At 50.2% G+C, this 12,684-nt stretch overlaps 1 protein-coding gene across 3 annotated transcripts in view; it reads left to right on the forward strand.

Moving 5' to 3' along the window:
• CACNA1B (calcium voltage-gated channel subunit alpha1 B) overlaps positions 1 to 8,784 on the forward strand; it is a 214,956-nt gene extending 206,172 nt beyond the window's left edge. For all 3 annotated transcript variants that reach the window (XM_061434350.1, XM_061434349.1, XM_061434348.1), the window contains one exon: positions 194 to 8,784. In XM_061434350.1, the coding sequence (XP_061290334.1) occupies positions 194 to 730 (537 nt within the window). In that variant the 3' untranslated portion in view covers positions 731 to 8,784. The remainder of the gene's footprint in view (positions 1 to 193) is intronic.
• Positions 8,785 to 12,684: the final 3,900 nt, after the last annotated feature.

Here is a 12,684-nt window from a genome sequence, read left to right on the forward strand (position 1 = left end):
TCCCCAGTTCCTTCTTTCTCTCCTCCCCGCCTGAGATGGGCTGGGCTGTGCTCTCCTCTTCCCTGGCCCTGTGCCCAGCCCCTTCTGGCACTGCCCTCCCACCCTCCTGGGGCCTCCCGCTCCATCTCACCTACCTGCGCTCCCTGCCTCCCTGCCCTTTGATTTGGGTTTGCTCTGTTCCGCTTTCTTGCAGGGTAGCGGCTCCGTGAACGGGAGCCCCCTGCTGTCGACATCTGGTGCTAGCACCCCTGGCCGCGGCGGGCGGAGGCAGCTCCCCCAGACCCCGCTGACCCCCCGTCCCAGCATCACCTATAAGACGGCCAACTCCTCACCTGTCCACTTTGCCGGGGCTCAGACCAGCCTCCCTGCCTTTTCCCCCGGCCGGCTTAGCCGTGGCCTTTCGGAACACAACGCCCTGCTCCAGAGAGACCCCCTCAGCCAGCCGCTGGCCCCCAGCTCTCGGATTGGCTCCGACCCTTACCTGGGGCAGCGTCTGGACAGCGAGGCTGCGGCCCGCACCCAGCTTGAGGACACGCTCACCTTCGAGGAGGCCGTGGCCACCAACTCGGGCCGCTCCTCCCGGACTTCCTACGTGTCCTCCCTGACCTCGCAGTCCCACCCCCTCCGCCGGGTGCCCAACGGCTACCACTGCACTCTGGGGCTCAGCTCGGGCGGGGGCGGCCGGGGGCGGCACAGCTACCACCACCCTGACCAAGACCACTGGTGCTAGCCGCACCGCCCGGCGGGTGCGTCCAGGTGATGAGTTTTATCATCCGCGCTGGGCCCCGGGGGCGCTCGGGGCACCGAGGTGGGCAGCAGCCCTGGGAGGAGGGCCTGCCCTGTGTCTCCTCCTCCAGCGGGATGAGCGGTTTGTAGAGGGAGGTTGCTCCCTCTCCACCCCTCCCACGCTGCCTCCCTGGGTCTCGGCACAGACCCCGCACAGGACGCGGTTGTGTGTGCTGAGGGGGACCCGCTGAAGAGCCCAGCATCCAGGGTGTGTGCTGGGAACGTTCCGTAGGAAGTCTGAATCTCGTAGGGATCATTTTTTATCCAAATGTGTGGTGCAGAGGAGCAGGCGAGACCTCAGGACAGAGTCAGTGGTAAACGGAGCAGGTCTCGTCAGCACCCTCACGCCCACAGTCCGGGCGCCCTTCGTACCTGAAATGGCAGAAAGCACTAGAAACACGCAGACACGGCCTCTCCCGACAGCCGGCCCTCACAGGGACCAAACCTGGGCGACATTCGTGATCCTGGTTTCGGTTTTTAGTCACAACACCCTTCGCTCTTTTGTCAACTCTATGTACTCAGTCAAAAAAGAAACACCCAGAATAATGGGGAAGGGAACAGTAACGAAACAGCAAAACATCCAACCTGTAGGAGGATCTCAGCCTTGCAGGACGTGTGTTCCTGGCTTGCTCGGGGAGATGCTCTGTGTCCAGTACAAGCGGCCAACAGGACCACCCAGCTCCCGCTGCTCTCGACCAAGTGCCTGACCTCCGAGCCCGTCACGCAGGCTCCCAGGGGCCCATCACCGCAAGCGGGCTTTGTGGAGACCACTCCAAACAGCAACTGAGCAGAAGGTGGACACGCTGGAGAACATGTAGAAGACGTGTAGATTGGTCGTAGCTGGGATGAAGTGGCTGTTGCCCCTTTTCCTCAAACCAGTAGAGAGGCTGCAGGGCGTGTGGAGAGAGGCCCGTGTCCGCGATCAGTCTGTTCTCCACTTGATTCTCAGGGATGCAGGGCGCAATCTCTGTAGTTGTGCAAATTTCTTTCCACAGAAGGCTTACTGGGGAGAGGCTGGTGCGAAGGGGGAGATGGCACAGTGGGGGCAGAAGTGCCCAGGTCTGAGCAGATGAGGGCGGTGGGGAACCACACTGAACCGTGGCTGGAAATTGGACCCAGGAGCAGCTTGGCTGTGGCTGCTGTGCTGGGCGTCTGAGCCCACCTGGCTCTGGCATAAGACCTGGGAAAGCAGGCAGCATAAGGAAGTCCGGCTTCAGGGCCACGTTCAAAACAGAAAGACCACAGTGAGGACGGGGCACATAAAACACCGGGAGACCCTTTGTTTTGTGAACAGAGGGAGCGTCTAGATGGGCCGATTCCGGTGTGTGCTCCGTATTGTGAAGTGTGAGACGATCCCTCTGCTGGATCCTTTGAGCGTTCCCGTCGGCTTTCGCCTGTGACTCTCCTGAAGAAACTTGGTGTCTCGTGTGTGCGCGTCTGTGTGTCCCAGTGAGTGGATGCCGTTAACCCATAGGGCTATGCAACAAAAGACACACGTTTAACAGAGATAAAACACACAAGACCGCCACCTGTTCTAGGGTTTCAGCATGATTGTGACCAAACCATTTTATAGAATTTCCTTACTCGAAGGCACAACACTCTGAAACTTTAAGATAACAGAGTATTTTACTCCAATAGAATACGACGAAAATCAGAATCTCTGTGCATGTGATCACTGGCTCCGGTTGCGAAGCAGAAGGATGTGTATCTTGGTACTGATGTTTTGTCTCTGGTCCCCCAGCCCATATTATTTTGAATGTATTCATTCTGTGCTGAACCATAGCTGCTTCCCCAGGCCATATTGGGCAGAGAATCCACTTTCCTAGACCCACACAGCTTTGCTGGTTTGTCTGGATCCTTCCAGACACTGGAATTGGTGAAAAATTACAGAGAGTGAGGGAGAGACTGTGTCTTGTTTTCCCAACTCTGTGTTTTGTTTCTGTGCTGTCTCTTCTCAACTATCATATTTCCCTCAAAATCTCATAGTGAGTTGCCAAATTTGAAATGCATCAACCAGTTGTCTGCATCTGGAACCAGTCAAGCAGTGGCTGTAGTTTGAACAAGTCATGTGAGCATGTAAAATATATACATATATACATATATTCAAGTATGTGCATGAGATGTATATCTTCGTACTTTTTGATACAATGTATTCATTTGTTAATTTTTAATTATATTTGATATAAATCAAAGGTTTGTTGCAAAACTTTATATTTAAGAACAGTGTTAAAAAAAAAAAGAGACGTCCCAACCATGCAACACAACTGGGACTCACTTTTAAAAAAATTCTGTGATTGACTAGTTTGCTGCCTGAGTAATATTTATCAGCCACACTTTGGATTCTGCTGTTGTTTCTACAATGACATTTTGTATGAAGCAAAGTCCTTGGATTAAAATAAAACTTAGCAAAAAATCAAAAACAAAACCCCACCATGCTGCTGGATGCTGTATACAGGGGTTGTGGAGGCAGACGTGTGAGCTGTCTCTGTGGGCCCGTGGCTGAGTGCACAGTGGGCAGAGCTCAGAAGAGGCTGAAAACCTCTTCAACTTGCTCTGGGCCTGGTTGAGATGCAAGGGTTAGCTCAGCTTCGTGGTGAGGATCAAGGTAGACCGGTGGCTGGAAGAGCCAGGGTAAGGCCTCAGAGGGGATGTGGTTGTCGTTCAGGGTTAGGGATAGAGTGGTGGGTAAGTTAGGGTTGGGGATGAGCAGGCATTGGCTGAGGTTTGGGGTGACTGTTAGCTACATTAGTGGTTAGAGGTCAGAGTGACAGTGTTAGATTTGAGTTAGGTTTGGGGTTGAGGTCAGTGTAAGTTAGGGTTAAGAATTAGGGTTTAGGATTAGGTATAGGCAAAGGGTTTGTCCATATGACCACTAACAATATAGGGTTATGTGGGTGTAAAAATTAAGATTTTGTTCAGTTTAGAGTTCATTTAGAAAAGACATACGTGAGCAGTGTTAAGTTCACAGAAAACTAAACATTATGGTTCTGATTATACTGGGAAAAGGGATTGGAGTAGGGTTCAAATTTTTAGCCTGTTCTGACATGGGCCTGTGTTTAGAGTCAAGGGTGGTGTAGGACAATGGTCAGGTCCGAGGTTAGGGTTAGGGATAGTGTAATGTTCAGAGTTAAAGGATCAGGGTTAAGTATAGATTCAGGCTCAGTGCTCAAGGTTAGAAGGTAGGATCAGGGTCAGGGTTTGAAGGTCAGGGACAGAATTAGAGGGAACAGTAAGAGGATGAGGTTTTGAGGAACCAGAGTGGAAGGATGCATGTTAGAGAGTCAGGGGTTAGGTTAGATGGTCTGAGTCAGGGTCAGGGTTGGGATTTTAGGGGTTAAGTCCAGTATCTAGCGGTAAGGGATTAAGGAGTATTAGGGTTTAGATTTAGAGGTAGGAGGGTAGGTTTAGAGGGTTAGGGTTAGAGTTAATGGTAGGGATTTGGGTGTTTGAGTTAGTGTAATAATGTTGGGGTTAAGCATAACTGGTCCATGCCCGCTTTCCCTCTCCTCCATAACTCTGAGGCCTCTGGGGTGAACAGGACTTTCCCTGGGTTGCTTGTGGACGTGGAGTTGACCTGGAACGCTGGTCGTCTACTTCTGAGTCCTGAAGTCTGGTGCAGAAGAATGAAATGTCTGTTCTGGTCACCGACAGTGTCAAATGCAACTCAGCCTCGGTCAGTGGTTGTTAGGGCCTCAGCAGGTGGTTACTGTCCACAGGGTTTCCTCCCGCCATGTGACCTGGGGAGGGCAGTGCCTGCCCCACTCTGGCTGGACAGGACCCGGCCCAGCACAGGCCTGACTGAGGGCACTCAATGGTCATGTGTGAATTTATACAGAACTTGGTGCAGTGACTGACCAACCCTCAGGTGCTGCCTCCTGAGTGCTTGTGGGGGCCTTCTGGGACCACAGGCATCCCCTGTCCCATTAGAGTGGGCATCAATAGACATCAAGTCTCAGGATAGCCCTTGACCTCTGACCGTTCAGGCAGTCATCTGTGGGCCACCAGCTCAGGTGATCCTGGTCCCTGTCAAGCCCCTGTAGCCAGTTACCGAGCTGACCGTGCTTCTGGGCCGTTGAGCAGCTACCTGGGCGGTGTGGACAGCCCCTTGGGATGTTTCAGTTAGCAACATCCATGTGGCTGAGAAAAGGGTCTCCCTCTCACAGCCTTGTAGCCTGCCAAGAGAGGCAGTAGCACTCTAAACATTTGTGTGTCCTTGTTCACAACAACCGTCCGGCAGACCATGGCCCTGCAGTCCTTTGGCCTGCCAGGTGTCACAGATTTTGATACTCATACTCATCATGACTCAAAGGTACGGGGGCAGCTGTACCTCCTCAGGGGAGGTTCTCGCTGAGGCTGCCTGGTCTTGGGGAACCACCTGCACCCATGTAGGCTCTGAGAGCTGCCAGTCCTGGATTCCGTGATGTGGAGCAACCCTTGAGCCTCCGACTGCTTCACTGAGCAAGTAGTCTCTGCTCTTTTTAAGAGAGGGAGGAGACTGGATAAATGAGCAGTATTGCTTGCGGGGGTTGGTAGCTGGGGGCAGATGTGACTCCTAGGCTCCCACCAAAAGGGACATGAGAGAGGTCTGTGCCTTTTGCAAGTGGAAGGGCTTCCTGCTGCCATGGGAGGACCAACCACAAGGGCGCTGGACGGGTGGCTTCAGCTCCTGGCCCTCAGTCAGCCCTCCTTCCTTGGCCTTCGTGTCCCACAGCTGTTCTGTGGGCTGTCAGTGAGGTGGAGTCTGCTGCTTTCCTCGAGCCAGCATGTTCCTGAGTCAAAGCCCAGAACCTCAGCTTTTCTTAGGGAACTTCTTACCTTTTTCTAATATGAATGTTTTCAGAGAGCTGACCCCATGTTCCACCCACCTTGAAGATGGGCATATAATCCACATTTAGACGATCCTAGGTTCTGTCCTCTGGGTGCTCTGATGGGTTCAAAGATGATAATATGACCCAAGTTAGACCAATGGCATTTAAAGCCATGGCTGTCCATGGAACACAAGGGAAGGAGAAACCTTTTCTACTAGCACGGACGGTGAGTGGTGTCAGCCTGGAGTTGCTGTAGGCCCCAGAGACAGTGGGTGAAACTGTTCCTGTGAATGGGGCCCCCCAAAGTCATATAGCAGGACAAAGGGTTGGAGAGGGACCCGGTCACACTGAGAGAGCGTGAGCGCCTTGACCTGCCAGGTCTGAGCCTGCTCTTAAACTTGCCACTTAAAAATACTACTGTATTTCTACCATTTAAAATATATTTAATTATCTTACTTCGGAAGTATGTCCAGTCCCTAGGGATCAGAAAAGTCCTTGCTGACTCACAGTGATCAGTACTCTCTGAGTCTCCCTCTGCGTGGCGTCCGCATTGGGTGGGGCACATCTGGGGGAGGTGAAGACACTGGGTGGGCTGAGATCTTAGGGGGCCTGCCAGACATCTGCTATTTGGAGATGTTCTGTTCCTTCCCTGTCCCAGGAGCATAAAATCCCAGAATAATGAGAGGAGAACCAGTGGGGGGAAGAGTTAACTGGTTTGTATCTTCTGTATTTCAGAGTTCATCTTGTTAATGTGTGTTTTTACTAGTAAATCACTCATTTCCTCTTGGTTGCCAGTGTGATACAATAGGTTTCTCTTATTTGATTTTTATTTTCTCCTCTTTTTAGTTTTTTTGTGTAATTTTTACAACTAATGAACAAATATTGATACCTTATTATGGGCATTCCTAGTGGCTCAGACGGTAAAGAATCCGCCTGCAATGCAGATGTGAGTTTGATCCCTGGGGAGGGAAGATCTCCTGGAGAAGGGAATGGCAATTCACTCCAGCAGAGTGAGAGTTCTGCTGGAGAACTTGCCTGGAGAGTTCCATGGACAGAGGAGCCTGGTGGGGGTCGCAAAGAGTTGAACACGACTGTGACCAACACTTTCATTCAAACTTTTTCTGTTCAGGCTTCCTTCCATCCACGGTACCACATGATATGGAGTCATCAGGACTCTTTAATTTTCCATGTCCTTGACAGTTTCTCAGACTTTTCTCAGTGACCTTGACAGGAGAAAGTCACTCTGTGGAGCCCACACTTCAGGAGAGGGATTGTGGCTCCACCCCCTTGATGGATGGCTGAATGTGCCTATCAGTTATTTAAAATTCTCCTGCATAAGAGATTTCTATCTATTTATTTATTTTAGAAATAGACTAAACAAAAATATCTTACTAAAATGTAAGGTTTACAGAAGTTTCCAAATAGGCCATACGAAATGGTCACAAGCTTTTTCTTGAAGGGAGAATTCTATGCTTGACAGCAGGGTCACAATGTTATTAGTGAGGGCTGTGATGTTTACTGCTCCCATTTTGGTTCAAACAATCAAACTTGTCCACCTACGACATCTAAATGAAGCTAGAGAACGTATTCTAAAGAACTGGTTAGCTGCTTTTAACAAATGACATTAGAGCACCATAAAAATGAGGAAAGGAGCCCATAAAATTGAAATAAAATGACCTTCCCCTTGACAAAAAAAAAATAATAATAATAATAATAAAGTAAAGAACAACACCCACACTGCTGCAGCCAACCCTGACAACTACGCCATCTGCAGCGCGTGCATGTGAAGCTGCTTCCGTTGTGTCCAACTCTTTGCAACCCTATGCGCTCTAGCCCACCAGGTTCCTCTGTCTATGGGATTCTCCAGGCAAGAAAATTGGAGTGGGTTGCCATGCCCTCCTCCAGGGGTCTTCCAAACCCAGGAATCAAACCCATTAGTCATTTAGTCAGCCATTTAGTCAGATCCCTGGCTTGGCCTCTGGTCTCATCTCCTGAGATTTCAATTTAACCCCATCAACTCTCTGGAATTTTCCTGCATAAAAGATTTCTATCCAATCCCATTGATAAAATACCTGTGCAACAATTAATTTTTACTAGTGTGGATACTTGGATAGTTAGGTTAAGCTTTTGGTTATAATCCAGCACTACAGTATTTGGTTGCTTAGTTTATTCTGTTTTGGGTGTTGATATTTCTTTTCCTTTGGCTCTTGTTTCCTTTGACATCATTCCATATGTGAGTGTTTTTTCCTGCCTGTTTTGACTACTTAGGTTTCATTTCCATGAGACCTCTGTGTGCAGGAATTACATTTGTTTCTTTTACCTCTTTTGATCTATCTTGTGTCAAATTTATTATTAGCCCAGCCACAAGATTTCAAGAGAAACACAACTCAAGAGTCCTAATAGGTGCACAGGGATGTCTTCTTCTTGTATTAATTTGTAATTCCCTAATCGTGTATGATGTTGAGTATATTTTTGTATACTACCTGTATGTCTTTGGCCAGGTGTTTGTTCATATCTCTGCCTATTTTTAATGGAGTTGTTTGTGTTAGAGTTCTTTGCATATTTGAGGCAGAGTCTTTATTAGCTGTGTGTTTGCAAAAATTTTTTCTTTGTTTGTGGCTTATATTTTGATTTTCTGAATATGGCTTTTCACAGAGTAGAAATCTTAAATTTTATAAAGTCCATGAAATTCCTTGCTCTTTTTTTGTGGATTGTCTTTTTGTGTTGTGTTAAAACTCAAAGCTTATGATCTATATGACAAAATCTATAATTTTGAATAGTTTTGCATTTAAAATTTGTCTATAAAAATGTTTGAGTAAGTTGATTTAAGTTTTAAAGTTTGCATCTACATTAATTTCATTCTGTGCAGTTTCCAACTAAGTGCTATTGTTGTTCAGTTGCTCACTCATAGCCAACTCCTTGCGATTCCATGGACTGCGGCTTGCCAGGCTTCCCCGTCTCTCACGGTCTCCCGGAATTTGCTCAAACTCATGTCCATTGAATCAGTGTTGCCATCCAACCATCTCAGCCTCTGTTGCACCTTTCTCTTCAGTGTTCTTTATGGTCTAACTCACATCTGGAAACCCACATACATGACTACTGAAAAAGCCATAGCTTTGACTATACGGACTTGCTGGCCAAGTGATGTCTCTTCTTAAAAAATATACTGTCTGTCATAGCTTTTCTTCAAGGAGCAAGTGTCTTTTAATTTCATGGTTCAGTCACTGTCTGCAGTGATTTTAGAGATCAATAAAAAAAGTCTGTCACTGTTTCCATTTTTTCCCCATCTGTTTGACATGAAGTGATGGGACCAGATGCCACGATCTTAGTTTTTTCAATGTTGAGCTTTAAGTCAGTGTTTTCACTCTCCTCTTTCACCTTCATCAAGAGACTCTTCAGTTCTTCTTCGCTGTCTGCTATTAGGGTGGTATCATTTGCATATCTGAGATTACTGATATTTCTCCCGGTAATCTCGATTCCAAGTAAGTATTCTTTAGTTAGTTTGGAAAAGTTATGGGATATTTGAATTTCCACAGGTTAATGGACTCAGCAATTCTGCCACCTTTCCTGGTAGCTCAGCTGGTAAAGAATCTGCCTGCAATGCAGGAGACCCCTGTTCCATCCCCGGGAAGATCCCCTGGAGAAGGGAAATGGCTACCCACTCCAGTATTCTTGGCCTTCCCTGGTGGCTCATTCTGTAAAGAATCTGCCTGCAATGTGGGAGACCTGGGTTCAGTCCGTGGGTCGGGAAGATCCCCTGGAGGAGGACATGGCAACCCACTCCAGTATTCTTGCCTGGAGAATCCCATGGGCAGAGGAGCCTGGCGGGCTACAGTCCATGGGGTCGCAAAGAGTCGGGGGCCACTGAGGGACTAGGCACGACGGATTCAGCGATTCTGCCAGCAGGAAAGCGCTGTGTCCCCTGAACTGGGAGGCAGGCAGGGCCTGCACTCCCCATACTGATCACGGGATGGCGCTGAGCCCAGCGATTCAGCGATTCTGCCAGCAGGAAAGCGCTGTGTCCCCTGAACTGGGAGGCAGGCAGGGCCTGCACTCCCCATACTGATCACGGAATGGCGCTGAGCCCGCATCGCTGACCCACGGCGTGTGCATGTTCGCTGTGGCCTCAGCTGGGCGTGCAGCTGGGAGGAGCTGGGTCTCCTCAGGCACGCCTGGGGTTTCTGCTGGGATGCCCGGTCAGCATCTCCGCTGTCAGGAGCTCAGGCTTCTCAGGCCTCGCTGGGGTTTTGGCTTCAGGGTAACACGGGGTAGCGTCCACACCAGTGGGGACTGGGTTTCCTGATGAAAGGAGAAGGCGAGGAAAGACAGAGAAGTGAGAAGTTTCCTGTGTGCAACCCACAGCTGGGGGTGGAGGTCCCTCTTCAGGCGACCCAGAAGGGCTGGGTGTGGAAAGTTGTTCCAGTGAGTTTTGTGTGCGGTGTCAATGGTGTCCAGGGCCCGTCTTTGGCACGTGGTGTTCAGTTTCTCCAGCACTGTTTCTTTGGGGCTGCCCTCCCCTTGGCACCCTTTAATCTATTAACGGACTGCATCCGTGTGGGTTTGATTCTGGGCTTTCTGTCTGGTTCCTGTGGTTCCTGAACCTGTTTCCACAGTGTTTTGGAAATTGTAGCGTCACCAAAGGTAGTGCAAACAGAGGGAGGGAGATGCCTCCAGCCTGATCTTTCTCAGGGTCGGCTAGACAATTCGGAATTGCATGGTCCTTTATGTCTCCATGCAAGTGTAGGAGGGTTTGCTCTATTTCTGTGAAAAATACCATGAGATTTAGAAACACATTGCATTCACTCTGTACATCGGTTTAGGTGGAAATGGTTAGAGGTGAGGGAGTTATGTGTTAGCGTTAGGTGTTATGGTTAGAGTTAAGGGTTAGGGGTTGGGGTGAGGGAGTTAGGGGTTAGGATTAGGGATTAGGGTTAGAGTTAAGGGCTAGGATTTAGGTTTAGGGTTGGGGTTAGGGTTTGGGGTTCGGGTTGGGGTTCGGGTTAGGGGTTAGGATTTAGGGTTTGGGGTTCGGGTTGGGGTTAGGGGTTAGGGTTTAGGGTTAGGGTTACGGGTTAGGGTTAGGGTTTAGGGTTTGGGTTCGGGTTAAGGGTTAGGGGGTTTGCGAGGGTAGAGGAGGGGGTCAGGGGTGTGGAGAAGGGTGTCGGCAGTGTGGAGGAGGGGTGGGAGGTTGGAAGGGCTGCCGTCTGCACATAAGTCCCCACCCCGGCCATCTTCAGAATTGCTCATTGGTGTAGCAAGCATCCTAATTGGCTTTTCACCTGCGTAACTGGTGGGTTCTTAATGAGCAATGTGAACGGTGACATTAAATGTCTCAGTCAGGACTAGACACTTACTACGCCACATTCAGGTGTAAGAACCTGGGGAGGCGTGCGCAGCCAGTCCCCTAGGACAGGGTTCAGACTTGACCCCTCAACACTTTGGGGTCCAGCCACTGCTTTAGCATTTCTGAGGGCCCAGTTCTGACGCTAACGGTTCTGTAATCCAGCCTCCATCTGCCTTTAGTGAGACCCACACTTCTAGGATCCTACAAAGCAGGGCCTGTGTGAGTTCTCTGTGGCTTCTCTAACAGACGACCACATGTTGGGTGATTTAAAGCAACAGGAGTTCATCCTCCCCGAGTCCTGGAGACCAGACACCTGAGATCAAGGTGGCACAGGGCTGAGGTCCCTCCAGAGGCTCCAGGATAGGGTCCTTCCTGCCTTCTCCAGCTTTGGGGCTCCAGGGGTCCCAGGGCTTGTGGCCCCCTCCTTCCCACCTCTGCCTCCATCTTCACGAGGCTTCTCGTCTGTGTCCTCTTTCATCTCTTATAAGGACTCTGTCAGTTGGACTGAAGGTCACCCTAACCCTAGATGACCTTACCTTGAGATCCTTAACTATATCTATAAAGACCCTTTTCCCAGATATGGCCCTGTTCCTGTGTTCTGGGGGGACACATCTTTTGGGGCCACCATTCACCCCCATTATCTGTATATAAAATAACCCTTATTTTAGGAGATCACCACAGGCCCATATAGACAGGCACAGACAGTGGCCACACGCGTGGCGTCTGGAGAGAATCAGGATCCTGGAGTCACCTGGAATGGATCATGCCTGGCTTCATCAAGTGAGGGGAATCACAGGGAGGAGCGGGGCATGGTCTTGTTCAGGCTTCAGAAAGACCGTGTTGGGTGGGATGTGAGACACACCGTGAGGGCAGGAAGCTTTGTAGGGCCTGATGGAGGGATTAGGCTTGGGCCAGGGCCGTGGGTGTAGAGGGGAATTAGTGTGGGGGTTGGCCATATGTCCTGGAGAAGGAGCTGACAGTCCCTGGGGCACAAGGAACTGGGAACCTGGGAGGCCTCCATGTTACTGAGCCAACCTTGAGTCCACACCCCGGAGTGCAGTAAAGCCAGTCGCCTGACACCAGGTGCGGTAAAGGCGAGGCAGCATTAACTGTAAAGGCACCAATACGTGGAGACAGTAACTCATGCTCTAAACCCTGAAATCCCCGAAGGGCTTCAGGAAAGCAGTTTTACGGGCCACATGAGGGAGGGGGTGACAGAGAACTGCTGGTGCACGGTTCTCTGGTTGGTGAGGTAACAGGCGGCTAACCTCACAAATCCTCAGGCACTGGACGCTCTGGGGGTGACGTGTTCATGCTCATCAAATAGTTAACTTCTTCCCTTCAGTGGGGCTTTTAGCAGCTGTAAAACAACTCCCTGAGTGTGCCTCAGATACTATTATCTCCATACTTCAGAGAGGAGTTACAGCAGAGGATACGGGACGGGGTCTGTTCTGGGAGGGCCCGATTGGCTCCTGCTCGGTTACACCAGGTGTCTGGGCTCAGCAGCTGGAGAAGTTGGGGCTGCCTCCTGGGCGTGGGAAGCAGCAGGATCGCAGTCCTTGAGGGGCCTGTTAGTCCCCAGGATGAGATGGGGAGGCCGTGGATGGACAGATGCACCTGGCCTGGGAGAGGGGTGCAGGCTGGAAATGTCACTGGAATCACCACAGGGAGGAAGGGGAAAGGCCAGGAGGGGCAGGTGGGTTATAGCACCTACGTGCAGGTGATGGTGGTCCTGTTGGACACAAC

The sequence above is a fragment of the Bos javanicus genome, chromosome 11 (assembly GCF_032452875.1).
Source record: "Bos javanicus breed banteng chromosome 11, ARS-OSU_banteng_1.0, whole genome shotgun sequence".
NCBI classification, from domain to species: domain Eukaryota; kingdom Metazoa; phylum Chordata; class Mammalia; order Artiodactyla; family Bovidae; genus Bos; species Bos javanicus.